Source organism: Perca fluviatilis, chromosome 11, assembly GCF_010015445.1.
Source record: "Perca fluviatilis chromosome 11, GENO_Pfluv_1.0, whole genome shotgun sequence".
NCBI classification, from domain to species: Eukaryota; Metazoa; Chordata; class Actinopteri; order Perciformes; family Percidae; genus Perca; species Perca fluviatilis.
The window spans coordinates 15,310,723-15,328,707 of NC_053122.1; the positions used below are offsets into that span (position 1 = coordinate 15,310,723).

The window sequence follows — 17,985 nt, forward strand, 5'->3', positions numbered from 1 at the left end:
CAACAGATCAGTTAATCCTTAGGATTCAATGTGCCACATGTACGTATATTTAACATTAAAACATGATTTATAAAATCATGTCAAGAATTATATTGTAATAGCTTAGAATTATATGCACTAGAAATGTATGTATGAAGACCCAGTTTAATTTGCAACTTAATTTTATACAATATATGTAGTAGGGGATCCCTGACTCCATCACTCTCACATATAAGCGGTCCTTGGCTTAATAAACGTTGAAGACCTCTGCAATAAAGGATCTGATGTTGTCAAAAGAACCATAGCATGGGCTATATGATGTTGGATGCAATGTATGATGAGTAGGCCTGACAAGGTGTGTATGAAACCACTATTAGCTGATTCGGTGCATGAGGGTGGGCATTTTGGGTTTACAACAGTCAATGCTTAACAATTACACTTAAGACTTTGTTGAAAGTTACTTTTAGCTTCTTCTCTTTTTTGCTTTAAAAAAAACTTTAGTCTTTGTGTGTTGTTTTCTATGGCAAGATTGAGACAATAGAAGATTGTTTACATTCTCAAAGCCTTATCCCACATGAATGTTTATCTTTATTACAAAGCACAACAATGCAAAAGTGCCTTGTAAATTACAAACATTTTGACAGACAAAACAATGTAATAAAAAAAAGCCTAGTAATCTATTTAGATAGGGAGAAATGTTTTTATTTAACAGTACAATAAATGAATGCATACAGTTTCTTTATCAGACATGGTCATATGAGGATGACTAAAACAAGTATTTGATTTGATAATTATGATATAGATATATACACAGATGGATATAACTAAGTATAGTTCTTTTTTGAATCATGCAGGGTAGCTTCTTCCTCCTTATTGTGCTTACAGACTTCCACTTAGGGCAAAAGATCCCACTTGATGTGAAGACTGACTAACAGCATTAAGTCGCTGTCCTTCATTCAAAAATCCTCCTCTGCTTTGTCATTCATATCGTTTCAACAACTAGAAGCTGTCTACTGGGTTTTCTATGAGGATGGTGCATGTTATGCATGATTCCGCCTTTTTTTTTCTTTTCTTTTTTTGGTTAGCATACATATAGGAGTTTGCTTACATTTAAAAATACAAAAATATATTACCTCTGTGGTTGTTCAAGGAAAGCATTTGCACATGTAGTAGCAGTTATCAGTATCTGTTACCTTCATGGTGACTTTGTTGTACCTTACACAAGTAACAAGGTCCTTTCTATACATCAAATTCAAGTAAACATCATCAGGTCAAACAAAACAAAAAAAGTAGATATTCGAGGACCTCATGCATAATGCAGCGTGACAAACAGAAAACAGTAAGTACAAAGGGAAATAGCATCATTTAGGGAGTTCTTCCATAAAGTATATGAGGTCTAGTTTTCTGAGTTTGGGTCCAGCCCACTGCTCTGTAGCCTGTACAAAAGCACATGCATCTCAGCAGGATCGGTTTCCTGATCATTTTTAAGTCCATACCAATGTACAGAAAACAAAAATTGGACTTTCAGACGGACTTGAGTGTCCAGGAAACCGCCCTGTTGTGTATCATTTGGTAAAGCTGGAACATTTACTGACATCTTACGTATGTGTCGGTGCAGTGAGCAAACCTGCAAAGACTATTTTTCCACACATAAGGTTGACAATCATAGGAAAGAGGAGGGAAGAAGACACTTGAAAGGTTGGAAAAACAATTAAACTTCTGTTACTTTTCTTTACCTGGAGGTCATGATCTGGTACCATATGGCATATGTGAGGAAGAGAGTCTCTTAAATGATCTTAGTATTAGTGTTAGAGAACAAGAGGACAGGAGCAAAACTCAACAAATCAAACATTTTACAGATGGCTTAGATTGAAGCTCCAAATATAAACCTGGTAAGGAGAAGCAAAAGGTAGGGTCCAAAGGCATTTCTCACAGTTCTTTTTGTTGGGAAGAAGTAGACGATCCCGTTACAGTGCAGCATCTTTCTGTTCACTGCACACGTGTCTGTGTGAGCATGTCGGGGGAGATGCATTTTTCTCTCTGCCATACTCTGACATCAACTTTTTGTTGTTGTTGCAGTACATATCAGAATCACAACTTGCATAGTGTAACAGCGCACAACACAAAAGGAACACTGCACATCATTTTCCCCTTCAATTCTTGCCTTTATCTGCTGAATAACCGACCAATTCATAACATCTCATACAGCTGACCGTCAGAAAGGTTTTCTCTAGTCAGTCTGTGTTCCGACAGTGTGTGGGGCGGGGGGGGTGACGGACATTTGAGCCTCAACATTGGACACAGGATAATACTGATAGACGAAACAAAACAAAAAAAAATACTGCAGAGATCAGTGCTACGAGTACACATGAGAGACTTGGAATAGTAGTGACTTTTTTTCTTTTTTACAATAAGACTGCTGAGTAGTGGGGTTAAACATCTAGTACTTTGGCTCAGTAGAAAATAGACTCAAAAAGGAATATGTGCACTGAATGCATACAAGTCTATGGATATACTGCTGTACAAAAGTCAGTTATCTGGCATGATTTCTAAACTGAGTACACGTCAGTAGGCTACAAATAAGTTGTTATTTCAGATGCTTTAAAAGCGTTAAATGCTAGTGTTTAACAACACGACAACACGTCCTCTGTCAGTCCTGTAGTAAGAGTGTTGGTGATTGTTTTTTATGATTGTAAGGGGTAATCATGATTTAATAGGCACACACCAGGCTTGTCATTGTCCCTTTCATTCTGTGTCAGCTGGTCTGGCTGTGTGCGCCAATATCTCCCCCGTCTTCATCAGTTTAAAATAGTTAGTGGAAATAAAGCAGTTACACTCTGTCAGTTCATCATTAGAAAAAGCCAACTGTGCTCATGGTACACAACTTCATGATGTTTCTTTCTTAATGCTGATGGTTGTAGATGTACTTAAAGGAATAATAAAAAAAAGTTTGTTTACACAAAGAAGGCCAACGATGTCAAGGTCCATTACACTCGTTTAGTTCCTATAAAGAAGACTGATGAAATATAACTCCACTCTTCCTTCTGAAGTTCATAGTGCAGGGATAAGAAATTCAGAAACTGGTAGAATCAGGAGCATTTAGTCAATATGTCCCTGAATTATGCCCTTCTGAGCACACCTTTTTTGTGGTGCGCTGGCAGGTTTCAGAGTCACACGCTGGCAAAAGTATTAACCAGGCCTTAGTGGGTTTGGGAAAATACCTCGCTCGCTTCTAACTATTCTTTTGATTCTTAGTGTGCTACAGTCCTTTACTCCTTTCTTTATGCATTAGTCGTCATTTCAGTTCATGGCATGCTGGCGGATTGTGTGGAAGATCCAGTCCATCTTGGTAGTCCAGCCGCCGTGGTGAGCGTCGTTCATCTGCTTCATGAAGTAGTCCAAGGCCTCCTGCTCCGTCTTGTCCAAAGCTAGGGTCTTTCTGATGTAAGCAATGTCGTCAAATGACTGCAGCTCGGGCATCCCTGAGCCCAGCATCATGGAGAAGAGGTTGATGAAGAGGTTGGCATGCTGCCGGATTGCCAGGTACGCCTTGTAACACATCTCCTGGAACCTGAGGGGGGAGAAGGACACATGCAACTATATCGATGAGGACTGGCGGGTTGAATCGGCTGTCCTACAAACAGAGTATGCCAGGCAGACACACAGCTAACAACCTTGCAGCCTTACGTTCCGCTAACGGAGAGCTTCAATTATGAATAACTGTTAATAAATCGGTTAACAAGGGTCAGAGAAAAAAAAAACAAATCTAAATTAGCATCCCTAAACTCAATCCCCCATTTTGATTTGGCTTTGGTAGATAGTATAACAAACTCATGGGCATTGCTGGGGTTACCTTTCAAACTCCCTTGTTTTGGTGCACTCTTGAGTTCCTTTGCTAATAACGATCAAGAAGTCCTGTGTGAGCACAAAGGGCACACGTTCTCTCTTGTACCCAAACTTCTTCTTTTTGTGGTCGAGGAAATGGCCAAAGTCTATGTGGAACAGCTGAGAAAACATAAGTAACAAATGAATTAATTATTTAAGAGAGAAACAGAAAGTACATATATAAAACATAGAAAGGATATCAAAATGTAATATTTACCTGTCCATCATCTTTGACCATAATGTTGCTATTGTGTCTGTCCCCTATGCCCAGGATAAATGTGGCTACACAGTAGCCTGCACACGACCGCGTGAACAGATCGATGGCCTGGTCGTACCTAAGGAATCAAACAAATGGAAAATACTTTAGTCTCAAGAGAGGATTGTGAGGTTTGTAGACACTACATCTTAACATTAGTCTTATATTATCATTAACACCATATATATATATATATATATATATATCCTACAGAAGACTAGAAAAGCTGTATAAATCTCTATTTTTGCCACTCACATCTCTCCCTTGTTCTTATCCTTAAGCCACTGATGCAGAGTGTGGCTGTTGAACTGCAGTGCCCCCTTTAGGCCTCCTTTACACTGTATCTGCATGATTGTGTGAGAGTTCCTCACCACCTCAATCAAACCCACACAGTCACCGATTGACAGACAACCATATGGCAGCATCCTGGGGAGGGGGGGGGGGAGACAAGAAACATAAAGAGAGGCAGAAATAAATAATTAGGGCAGCAGTGATGGACTTCATACTAAATGACTTGAGGTGGCTGGTAGGGGTTGCCACTAATCCACATTCAGATATGGAGTGCAGAACATGAAAGTATCTAGGGCCTGTTAATGTGCACCTGCATTCTTGCTGTCATGGTGAAGTGAGGAGCCTACCTGAGATCAAGGCCTTGGTTCTGCCAGATGTTCTCCATTATCCTAATGATCTGCAGCGTCAGCATGTCCTGCCTCAGATCTGCGGAGGCAGAGAGAGACAAGGAGGTGGGTGACAGTAAGGTGAGTATTAGCTGCTTAGCTGCTCTTTGATCAACTCCATCATGCATTATGGAGCAGAGCTGTCAATGTCAGTTTTGTCACAGATGGTGCAACAAAATGCTCAAGCAGCTGCGTTAAAGTGTGATTCCAATAATGGGACTTGTTCTTTCTGAATTCCGTGTAAAGAACACAGGTGAGGTTGTGTTTGTGTGCCATGATGTGCCCTACAGGCTTAGACTTAATTATGCTACATGCTCAGCAAGAGCTTTTTCAAGTCTACGTGTGTACAAGTACACAAAGGCACGGATGGGCAAATAGAGATAGAGGCAGCAAGAGAGATACAAGAGGGGAAACCACAGAAATAGAATAATAGTAGAATGGACATTCCTATTCAGTCAACACAGCAGGATGGTCAAAGCGGCAGCCATTTTTATGTGTACCATTGCCATTGCAAAGAAATGTGATCGATCATTCTAGGTCTATGGTCGAAAAACACAGTGCTGAGCGTCATTTTCTTTTGAACTAGTCAAATGATCACACCAAAAAGTTCAATGCCCGTTCTACTCTCATTCTATTTCTATATGGAAAACAGAGAGACAAAACTAACCATCTCCATTTTTGAAGATGATTTCGTTGTTCTGAAAGAGCAGCTCTGACATCATATCTGGGTTTTCCCAGTTAAGCCATAGAGGTCGCTTGGCTGATGACATCATCCTGCATTCTTCCAGGCTGAAACAGAGACAGGGATATGTTCAAAGAGGAAATGTTACTGTGCTAATGAGTCCTGGCTCAAAACAATACATTCTGATCAATATCGTCCCTGTCAACATGAATATAGGCACGCTGTATATACTGCCAAATCAAACTACCTCGTGTACAAAACATTACATTCATTTTCCAATATGTATTCCAGCACCATTTGCACTCCGCACCGTTGTCTTACATCATTATATACACATTTTTTGTGTTTTTATTCATTCATTCATATATATATATATACATACATATACATACAGTGCCTTGCGAAAGTATTCGGCCCCCTTGAACTTTTCGACCTTTTGCCACATTTCAGGCCTCAAACATAAAGATATAAAACTGTAATTTTTTTTGTGAAGAATCAACAACAAGTGGGACACAATCATGAAGTGGAACGAAATTTATTGGATATTTCAAACCTTTTAAACAAATAAAAAACTGAAATATTGGGCGTGCAAAATTATTCAGCCCCCTTAAGTTAATACTTTGTAGCGCCACCTTTTGCTGCGATTACAGCTGTAAGTGGCTTGGGGTATGTCTCTATCAGTTTTGCACATCGAGAGACTGACATTTTTGCCCATTCCTCCTTGCAAAACAGCTCGAGCTCAGTGAGGTTGGATGGAGAGCGTTTGTGAACAGCAGTTTTCCGTTCTTTCCACAGATTCTCGATTGGATTCAGGTCTGGACTTTGACTTGGCCATTCTAACACCTGGATATGTTTATTTGTGAACCATTCCATTGTAGATTTTGCTTTATGTTTTGGATCATTGTCTTGTTGGAAGACAAATCTCCGTCCCAGTCTCAGGTCTTTTGCAGACTCCATCAGGTTTTCTTCCAGAATGGTCCTGTATTTGGCTCCATCCATCTTCCCATCAATTTTAATCATCTTCCCTGTCCCTGCTGAAGAAAAGCAGGCCCAAACCATGATGCTGCCACCACCATGTTTGACAGTGGGGATGGTGTGTTCAGGGTGATGAGCTGTGTTGCTTTTACGCCAAACATAACGTTTTGCATTGTTGCCAAAAAGTTCGATTTTGGTTTCATCTGACCACAGCACCTTCTTCCACATGTTTGGTGTGTCTCCCAGGTGGCTTTTGGCAAACTTTAAACGACACTTTTTATGGATATCTTTAAGAAATGGCTTTCTTCTTGCCACTCTTCCATAAAGGCCAGATTTGTGCAGTATACGACTGATTGTTGTCCTATGGACAGAGTCTCCCACCTCAGCTGTAGATCTCTGCAGTTCATCCAGAGTGATCATGGGCCTCTTGGTTGCATCTCTGATCAGTCTTCTCCTTGTATGAGCTGAAAGTTTAGAGGGACGGCCGGGTCTTCGTGGTTGTAGTGGTCTGATACTCCTTCCATTTCAATATTATCGCTTGCACAGTGCTCCTTGGGATGTTTAAAGCTTGGGAAATCTTTTTGTATCAAATCCGGCTTTAAACTTCTCCACAACAGTATCTCGGACCTGCCTGGTGTGTTCCTTGTTCTTCATGATGCTCTCTGCGCTTTACACGGACCTCTGAGACTATCACAGAACAGATGCATTTTCACCGGAGACTTGATTACACACAGCTGGATTCTATTTATCATCATTAGTCATTTAGGTCAACATTGGATCATTCAGAGATCCTCACTGAACTTCTGGAGGAGTTTGCTGCACTGAAAGTAAAGGGGCTGAATAATTTTGCACGCCCACTTTTTCAGTTTTTATTTGTTAAAAAAGTTTGAAATAGCCAATGAATTTCGTTCCACTTCATAATTGGGACCCACTTGTTGTTGATTCTTCACAAAAAATTACAGTTTTATATCTTTATGTTTGAGGCCTGAAATGTGGCAAAAGGTCGAAACGTTCAAGGGGCCGAATACTTTTGCAGAGCACTGTAATATATATATATATATATATATATATATATATATATATATATATATATATATATATATATATATATACACATACATACATACACACACATCTGTACATAGTACATGTTTACCTTTTTCAGCTTTGTTGTCCTTGTTTTTATCTATTATGTCTATTTCTGTGCAAAGTACAGTACACTGAGTAACAAAAAACAGAGTCAACTTCCTTTTATGCGTACACACTTAATAAAGCCAATAAAGCTGATTCTGATATATTAGTATTTCATCTTAACAGATTCCCGTGGACTGGGTTTACTGTAAAATGAGGCTGTGCTCTCAGAGCACTCAGTTCATGATGTCCCTAAATTTACTTTATCCACACACAAAACACTAACATTTTATTACATATAGTCTGGCACAACAGATTTATGTTGCTGGGATAACGCCTGACAAGCCAGATGTTTCTCCCCTCTCGCAATCTCCGCTATCGGGGGTTAGTGCCGTACAGGACGGTTGTGATTGGTTTAAAGAAATACAAACAAGCCAGTGTTTTTTATCCTATCCTAGAATAGAGAGGCGGTGTAGCCAGACCATACTGCACTGCTTACACAGCGCTGTGGGGATAGGTCTGTCAATGCGAGACAATATTACATAAATATGTTAAGGCTTGAAGATGAGGCAAAAGCAATACCTGCAGTGGAAATAAATATTAAATGCCAGCCATATTAGAGGAGAGAGTTAGATTAGAGAGTGCTGATGTACCGGAGGTTTCCCAGCTGATGTGCAGGATTCAGTGGGGAGGTAAAGCTCTGCAGGGCATCCATGTAATCAGGCCTTCTCATCTGCTCCACCAGAAACTTCATTTGAACCTTAAAAGAGAGAAACCAATGTAGGAGTTAATAAAACACGAGTTTCAGACAGCTGGCGAGTCACTCAGCCTGGTAAATGTAGAGTAAGTACAGTCTCCTTGGTGCTTCTTTTCCTCAGCAAAATGATTAACCTTTCACAATGAGCTGAATGCAGCTCCACAGAGCACCGGTTTTGTGCTGTGCTGCTGGCCGCTGGTTATGTCATCACGGAAAAAGGCGATTACTAGGGGTGTGACAAGAGACTCAGCTTACAAGACGAGACGAGACACAGGATTGGGTTCACGAGAACGAGATGAGATTTCAACACTGTTTTAAAGAAAACTGAAATGATGAAATATGACTGGAAAAAAAAATAGTAATTTTTTCAATCAAAAGTCACAAAAAACGAAAAATGAACACCATGAAAGGTTTTGCAACAAACTCAAAACGCCTTCTCTCCTGCATAACTAACCTTCTCAGCACCCCTCTCTCCTCCCAAACCTGTCCCTACAACCTACTAAATCAAATAATTACTAATTTCTTACACTGCACTATAACTTTTATTCTTGTATTTGTATCACACAAGTGCCGTGTCTCACTTTAACAAACTGCAGAGGCAATGTAACGTTCGCTCCGTCTGCACCGCACCTCTGTGTGTATGAGTGTCGGAGCTGAGCGCCGCTCTCTGTGAAAGATGCAGAGAGGACGGACAAGCTCGCGCTTACGAGCTCTGAGGTAACGAAATTTGGCACAGACTGATTTATGAATTGGTCCTCAGTAGTACCGACGTAATTCTGCACTTGTGTACTGATATCGCGAGACAACTTTTAACCTCGACGAGAAATATCGTTAACGTTTTCATCTCGCGAAATCTCGTGCTATTACTGATTCAATAATGTTGTATTTAGATATTACGTCAGTTTGCTAGTTAGCTAGCTAACCAATGCATTTGCCAAGACACATCAACACTATGACTGAGACATGCGCTACTGGCTGTAACTCCTAGCTCCTTCGTGTAGCAAGCACTTAAATATTGAACTTAACAATATTTGTGAGCGAGTGAACACAGTTTTGGATTACTACATATACAAATAAGACATTTTTTTTATATCACATGACAAATTATTTGAATATTGTCATTATAATATAATAGTGGCCTATTCAAATCAAGGGCCTATATCTTTTAAGGTAAGGCGTTTATTTACTTTATTTTAGCACAATTATAGGAGATAGAACTTTATCTAATGTACCCCGTTTTATAAGTAATCCCATCATATTCTAATGATGAGCATCCCTGTGCTCAGATCTGCATTAATTTGCTATAGCTGCTCTTTTCACTTCCCTAGAAGGCTTTGTGTTGACCTTCATTAACAGCAGCTGAACATCAAGAAAGCTCAGCAAAATACAGTCAAACAGAACAGTATTTTTGTAAAAAAGAAAACTTAGAGCAACTGATACTGATGGAAATAATACTGTGGAAATATAGATTACACTAAAGTACCATGCCCACATTATCACAGGTCACACCTTATTTAAGTAACAGTTTTAAGTTAAGAATATTCCATATTCATTTCTGGCTATTACTTTAAGGATCACTCAGTTGTTGTTGTTTTTAAATGGGTGGGTGAAATATATTTAGCAGCAAGCAAACTGAAAAAAGCAACTGTTCAAACTCTATCACTCTACTGTATTGTGGCATCTCTGTGGCCTGATTGGTCCAGATGCTGTCAAGATTGATCTCAATGATTCAGTGGATCACAATTAACAGCTGCTGGCTGTCAGATTACCTTCTGTGCCTCATCTTTTTTCTCCTGTTTGAGGAGGTCAGTGAGATTGATGAGTTTCTCCATGGCCTCCACCTGTCTGCTCAGGTGCTTCAGATACATGCCACAGGCCCGGCAGTACGACTCTAGCAGCAGGCCAAACCGCTGGCTCACTGTCTTGTTGTGCATCTCTGACCTGTACACAGGAAAAAAAAAATTAAGACGTTTCTTGTGTACTAATGGGAAATCTGTCCAGCCACACACACACCAGCTGTTTCAACAGGACTTTTTGGAATTCAATGTAATTGGAGACCAGATAGTTGAGTGACATTCAAACATCAGTTTAACCTTTCAAGTCACATACAGCTCAAAATTCTTGAAAGACCTTTTTAAATGAACTCACTTTAAATGCCAGAAGAAGAAATGTCCTATCCTCTGATTGGTTAATGCTCTTTTCAGCAGGAAGCGTGCAAGTGGGTTGTCAAGGTACTGCTCATACTTCAGAACCTGGTTACAGGCACAGAAAACACAATGAAAAACATAATTTGCCAAAAAAAATACTACTACAGTATATTTAACTCAAACATCAACCTCCAATTAGAATAAAATGGCATTTACATTATTTACTTAAATTGAATTTCAAATGTGATGAGAATACAACACACCTGAACCAGTTGAATGAGGTACTGTGAGAGTTTGTCATCAGTTAAGTATTTCTCAAGGCACTTTACGGCAAACTCTCTGATCATTGGATCAGGGAAGTTGCAATCCAGCAACTCCATGGCTTGTTCTGGCTTGATAGCAGGCCAGTCCTTCAGGAGGCAATACATCTGAAATGAAATAAAACATACACTTACTTCAAGACGAGATAGAGATTATATATATATATATATATATATCTCGTCATATCGCCCAGCCCTATGCCCTATCTCTTTATGTAATATCAGCTGAGTTTTATTAGTGTAACAACTAAGTTAGGCATACATCCATTCCCGCCAGTGATGTCCTTTAAAATAAAGGTGTGTCAGCAGTAGAAAACCTGAGTTTACCTGTGCAATCTCATCTCTGGAGTTCCACTTCACAGCCAGGAGGATCTTGGGAAGGATCTCTGGCATGTTTACACAGTGTTGCCTAAAAAATTAGGGGAGAGAATAAATGAGTTATAACTTTAATGACATCTAGAACAGTCCCACATGACGGCAGACAATGACTTTTGTGTAAAATGTAATGGTTTTGACCCCTCAGAAACCCCCAATATGTTATACAAGTGCACACACATTACCTGTGCCTCCATAGAAAGTCTTTCTCCTGCTCAGTGATTTCAGACAGCGGGTCTCTGTTACACACCTGGCGTAGCTGCTCATTGTCGACGTCAGTCAGGGGGTTGTCACGTGCCAGTCTGTTACTCTATGACACCGTATATAACACATGTAACACATAGTGTAATAAAAAAAAAACTGAACAACAATGTCAGCACTATATTGTCTCCCATAAAACTGAATTGAAAAGGTGATATTAAGTTACTGTATGTGGTGTGAGTGAACTACAATGTGGCGGCTGCTCGGAATGAAAATCAGATCTTATATTGAGTCTGATAAGGGGCAACAAAATACATATTAAAAAACAAATGCTTGTTAGCTTACCAAACCGGTGTGGCAGTAATTAAAGCCAAGCTCTCTGGATATATTCCAGTTTGCGTGTTCCTCAATGATGGTCATATCAGGGTACTTGACAGGGCAACTGAAATGGTCAAACTCCAGCTCCAGACAAGGGGTTTCCTGCAGGTTTAGAAAGTGGTGAAAGGGGAAAGGTGTTTAATGTGTCAATAAGTATTTAAGTAAGTGGGATAAGAGGTGTGGTTGATTAAATTGAGGTGGCTTAAATCCGTCTCTCGTCACCAACTCGATTAAAACTGGCTCAACAGGCTTAAGAGGTCAGTCGCAGACACAAGAATATTATTTGAAAAGCTTTGGCAAGGTTATGTTTTGTGCCATGATATTCTATCTTCTTGGCGTTTCAAGATTCTGGTCCAAGTAACTGAAAGAAATCTTCATTGACAACTACTTTAAATCATATTATAATTCTAATATTTTTGACATATACAGGTTTGTATTTTGTTTGCAAAAAACATCCAAAGGAGAGAAATGTCTGTTTACATTTTAAATCTGTCCATCAAACCACTATTTGTCCTGTAAGAAAAAGATGAGACACTACTGGAAGCACAAGAGTGAGTGAGCATTATGTTCAGAATGTTGACATTTGCTGTTCACCTTGTTGGGGTTGGAGCCTGTGACGCCGATAGGGTTGAGCAGGTCTTCTAAGCCATGTGGGACAGGCCATAGGTTAAGAGCCATCTTCCCTGCTACTAGTGTGTGGGTGTAGTCAAACAGGTTGATGTTGCCCCAGGCGAGAGGACAGTGCTCCTACAGAAAAATACCAGTAAGATGATGCATATGAAAATTATTAAGAGAGTCAACAGCTCGGGGCTATGAAACAGGACAGGTGCAGTGCAAAACACAGGGAAGTTGTTTATTTCCCATGCCAACATTAACCAACTTATTTATTTATGTTCTGCTTTTTCTTTTCTTTTTTAGCAATAGTCATGCAATGTATTTGGATTCTGTAATTGCCTCTCTATACATTTGTTTTCATTGTAAGTGGCAGCGTCCACCACTGCATATATCATTAATATCCGCCTCGCTGTTTACTGTTCACTCTCCCGTGTCAGAGCTCAGCTGTATTAAATTACTGCTAATGCAAAACCCAATATTTCTGACAACTGCTGCTTCACATAAAAGTGTTCAACTGGTGAAACTAAGTGGCTTTTATTGTGAAGCACATGGACACAGGAAACACAATTTATTTGTCCCTGAGGTTACTGTTCATGAAAGATGCGTCTACCAAACATGACGTGGCCATTTTTGGTACTTTTAGACAGCAGATCAGTTGTATCTATTGCAGAGTAATGAGACGGAAGCCACAATGACCTGTCAGATGAAGAGCTGCAGATGACAGGTCGCATAACTTCAACTCATCAGCTAAGTAATCAACTTTTTTCACTCTGCCCTGCTGTTGTGGAAAACTTCTTGCACCATGCGCATTATGAAATCAGATTGCAGTTGCTCATGACATGATGGAAAAAGGCCAATTAGTGATTGACTTCTTTATTAAAACAATGCTAGTTTGTTTGGCTGCACTATAAGCAGATACAGCAGTTGCTCTTTGATATATCTTTTAGGAACAAGCTGCTCAAGAAGTGTTTGTCGTAATATTAAAAACACATTTGTGGTTAAATCAACCAAAGCTGAAATCTTAAGCATTATAACTTTAATGTAGCATTTCACTGCTAACCTCTTTAGCTCCCTTCCTTCCTTTCACAGAGCAGATGGAGAGGCAGAGTCGGGCAGCACAGGGGATGTCTGGAATGTACATGTCGTAATTCAGCCACTCGTTCCATCTGGAATAAACAGGGAAGGTACCATTGACATAATCATAATCATCACATTACTGTTGCAAAGCAGAGCGAAATCCCAGAGTATAGAACATTGTTCTTTACTGTGAACTACCTGGGGTTCGAGCAGGGCACACGCTGGGTGTTGACATTGTCACACAACTGCTCTCCACCGTGGTATATTCCGGTCCTGACGTAGATCTAGAGCAGCCACAAGAACAACAGTTTGTATACTAATCCATCAAGTGATAAAGATATCTTTCACTGCATTTCTGACTGTATGAAGTGAAGAACACTGTGCACCATCTTCTAATAACCTCCAAGGTACTGGAGATGTGAAATTACAGTCAGAATTTATTTTTGTCAAACCAGAACAAAGCAGAGAAGCTATAAATAAAACAAGATGAAGTAGTCACAGCACCACAATGGTGTACCTTGTCAATGTCTCGGATGTTGACATTGACGTAAGTAGCGCACAGTATCCTGATCCTCAGTGTTCCATTGATAGTCCAGAGAGACTTGGTGGCTGTTTCCCCATTCATGTAGGGTGTTGCTGTGGATATTCGCCTTGCATATGACGGCATGGTGAAGTTGTCCATGGGCAGCTGGGAATACAGGCTGTCTTTTGCCATTAGCATCAAGTTAGGCATCCGTCCCAGCATGATACAGCTGCGCACATACTGTCAAGGACACACAAAGTGACATGTTGAAGTAGCCATGATTGTGACATTTTGAAGCTGTTCATACTGTTTGACATTTTTTAAGCCATTCATACAATTTCTAGATTTATCAACATGTAAATTACTGGAAGTACAACTCAGCAGTAACTGAAACATTCAGTACGTCCTTATATCCTGTGATGTATACAGTCTATTCTTGAATCAGCACATTTTACAGGCAGCACATTTTCTCATACATTTCATTTCATGTAATGAATGCCAAGCACATTTGTGTTGGATGATTATTTGATTTGAAGTGGATCTCTCCACCTCTTAGTAAAATAGCATCAGATGCAGCAGACGTAAGATTAAATTAAATTACCTTGTACTGACTCAGAGGGTATTTCTCCAGCAAGTACTCGTCACAGCCACACACTTTGAGAATGTACTTTCCCTGATACTCCTGTACACACATCTTTAACTGCTCCTGGGAGAGCAGCATGCTACGCGTCTTCTTACGGATGGCTTCGGCAATCACCTGCTCTGGCACATAGTCATGGTTGATCTTCAGGGTATACTTCTGCTTGTCATTGCTGGGTGACACAATAACCCATATGACCACAATGATTTGACCTGAGGGAAAGGGAATAAAAGATCAAATTGAAGAAATATGATATAATTTTTAGACATTGTAAAATATATTTTGAGCCCAGAGTAAAATGTCTTACCTTTATCTAGCTTGTTATAGATGTGCCTGGGAAGTTCTGCACAGGATTCTACATTGGGAGGATATACATACAAAGCTCTGCTGTGGGGTCCGTTACTGTCTCTAAGGTCCACAGCCTCTTTGCAAACATTTAAAATGTTCCTTCTGAAGTCCTGCACTTCTGAGTCTTTCACCAAATCAAACTCACATATAGGCATTCCAATTGCAAAACCTGAAAGGAAAAACAAATGCTTAATTCACAGTGTGAATTCCCCCGTTGTGGGATTAATAAAAGGATTTTGAATCTTAATAAAGCATGTTTTTTTTTTGCATTTTTCATGACGTGAAATTTGAACCTTGGAAAAAATACAATGTAACGCATGACACAATATATGTGACCAGTGTAAGCCAACAGTATTGTGTTAATCCTCCTCACTGCCATTGGTTCTTACAGTATGTTACTGTATATTACAGTAGGGTGATTCTAACTGCATAATAATTCATACAGACCATACCTATCTCTCTGTTGAGAATTTTCTCTTCCCTGTTTCCAACTGGCTCAATGACTTTAAGGAAGGCCTGGAAGAGCCTAAGATCGCACAACCTCCTGGTCTCATCGTAAAACTCCTCCCGCTCTGCCTCTTGGGTGACACTGACAAAGATGTAGGAGCTCTCCTCCTGCAGCAGATTATAAAGAGGGTACTTCCTGGCCTCTTTGAAAAGCTCATGCTTGACTGTGATCAGCGTGGCTTCCCGGAGGCATTCCAACGTGAGAAGCATGCCATTTGGCAGAAGGCAGTCGACCAGTATGCTGGGGGGCATCAAGTGCATCCCCCATAGTTCTCCCGAAGAGGGCCTGGGAGGCATGGTCGTGCCAACAAATCCGCTATTTTCAGAGCCCGGTAATTATCAGATGAGCGATGTCAACCAACTGTGAGAAAAAAGGAAACATAATTATATAAGAACCACTGACCTGTGCACAATCACGCAAAGGCTTTTGGTAAACATTTGACTTTCGCGATGCTACAGTTGCATAGTGACAGCACGCTAAATGCTAAATACACACTCCTAAGGGTGCCCCAGTTTAACGTAGGTTTGTTCAGTTTGACAGGAGTTGTAGCAACACATTTTGTGTTCAGTTTTAATGATCTTTGTTAATAAAATAATGTTAGAAATTAGCTAGCTATATCCATTCGTTTTTTTTTATTTAACAAAATTTGTTGTATTTTAGCAATATACTGAAAGCAGCCGAAAAGCAGTATCGTTATGGCGAATATTCAACAACGTTATCGAATATTTTCCGCGTATCGTGCAGCCGTTTTTTAATTATAACGTTAGCAAGTAACCCAACATACACATAACGTGTCATCACAACAGAGACAAAAACTTCAGAGTTGGTGTTAAAATAACTCATGCTAACTTAAAGGAACCGATAAATGCCAAGTGATGTTAAATAAAAAGACTTCAACAATTAAGTTAAACATGTTAACGTTAGCAAACCAGCACTACCCACACGTTAGTCAAGTGTGGCTAATACAGCTAAGTTATAGCTAGCTGTTAGCCAGGACTTGACAGTCACCTCGACTTGTTTGTGCTGTTCTGCTGGTGGGTTTACGTTAGGTGTTGTTAGTTAGCTAGCTAGCTAGCCAAGTTCACTAAGCAGATCAATGTCATCTACAATATTTAGCTAGCTAAACCTCGAGTGAGACATAGCTAAGCCAATGTTAGTCTGACATTATTATGGGTGCGACCCGATAGATTGTCGCTTGAGTAACTGTTCCAATTAACAGGAAAAGCGAACATACAACAACAACAACAACAACAACAGCAACATATAAAAAGCTAGCTACCTGTGTCAGATAGCTAGCTAACACCAACCGGTTAGCCGCAAAGCTAGTCTACCAGCAGAACAATCATTAGCAGCGGCTAGCTCGGGAAGTCTCAAGCAGCGGTGCTAGCTAGCTCTAACAATCCATCCAAACAATGACACTGAGGGGTCGGGACAAACCCGCTGTGGTGGAGAAGAGACGCCGCTAGCTTCCAGTGGTGTTGTCAATATGCTGTAGTGGAATAGGTCTATAATACTTCATGATGTTCTTCATCGTGCTGTCCCGAAAATAAACTGCACACTTGGGTAACTATTAGCACGCTAGTTCCACTCACTCAGCTAGCCTGTTCGAAGGCTGCTAGCAGGCTCATCATCATGGACCGCCCTCCCACACAGAGAGAGTTAGCTGCTGGAGAAAGCTGTTTGTCATGAGATGAGACTGGGAAGGGAAACCGCTTTGTCCACTGTTTTCTTTAATAACACACTAAAGCCTCTTAAGAAATTCCACGAACGAGCACATGAGAAAAAACAGTGCCGAAATTGTTCTGTTGCTACAGACCATAGACTGTACGGACAGTCGCCCAAAGCACATCCTGTCACCAACATGTGCGTAGAGAGAGCCCCCAGAAAAAAAGGTGAGGTGGAATGAGGAAAAGTATTACTGATGTAAGATTCGCTAATTTGATTGCATATAGTGTTTTAGTGCTTACACATAGGACATTATGTTCTCTCTTCTTTTTACTGAGTAACTTTAAAACCACATAACATTTCAATTGAAACGTCATAGGCCATGGGCAGAGGAACAAGTCATTAGCATCATATTTTAATGCCCATTGGTCTGAACAATTTTTTCACATCTATCCTTGTGCAGACAGTCATACATTCTAGGACAGGCATATTCTCCAAAACCATGGCCACCATCAGCAGCAGATCCTTTGTGTGTTTTGATGCAGATGAAAACGTTTTGAAGGCTTTTCTAGCTTCAAAATAAGCAAACAACTGTAAGATTGTGCAGCCTTGCTCTTTGTGTGCTTTCTAGAGCACAAATACCCTGTGTAGATGATCTTTTATTTCTGCTGTAGGGCAACAATGTGTGACCACAAAGAACCATATTGCTTGGTAGAGTGCCACTTCAAAATCACCATGCAATTTGTTTTTCATGACCTGCAGTTGAACTTGTGACCCTGGAACCTGAGAACAGAATTTATTAGTTTGACCTTAAGCTTTGTTTGGTAATGTGTTCCAATAAATCTG

At 40.2% G+C, this 17,985-nt stretch overlaps 1 protein-coding gene across 4 annotated transcripts; it reads right to left on the reverse strand.

Annotated features, from left to right (window-relative positions):
- Positions 1-659: 659 nt before the first annotated feature.
- LOC120568471 (phosphatidylinositol 4,5-bisphosphate 3-kinase catalytic subunit alpha isoform) lies at positions 660-17,340 on the reverse strand. Of its 4 annotated transcripts, none has more exons than XM_039816035.1 (21): positions 17,067-17,340; positions 15,419-15,834; positions 14,926-15,135; positions 14,580-14,830; positions 13,973-14,218; positions 13,654-13,739; positions 13,439-13,544; positions 12,358-12,510; positions 11,731-11,865; positions 11,370-11,494; positions 11,137-11,218; positions 10,753-10,917; positions 10,491-10,594; positions 10,112-10,283; positions 8,239-8,345; positions 5,465-5,586; positions 4,759-4,837; positions 4,376-4,546; positions 4,082-4,199; positions 3,833-3,984; positions 660-3,550 (listed from the first exon to the last, which is right to left on the reverse strand). In XM_039816035.1, exons 2-21 carry the CDS (start codon positions 15,768-15,770, stop codon positions 3,280-3,282), a joined length of 3,207 nt encoding a protein of 1,068 aa, XP_039671969.1. In that variant the 5' UTR covers positions 15,771-15,834; positions 17,067-17,340; the 3' UTR covers positions 660-3,279. The 4 variants fall into 4 exon arrangements, with proteins under 4 accessions (XP_039671969.1, XP_039671967.1, XP_039671970.1 ...); XM_039816033.1 differs by having other exon boundaries at positions 16,912-17,340; XM_039816036.1 differs by lacking the exon at positions 17,067-17,340 and adding an exon at positions 16,782-16,905.
- Between the last annotated feature and the right edge of the window lie 645 nt (positions 17,341-17,985).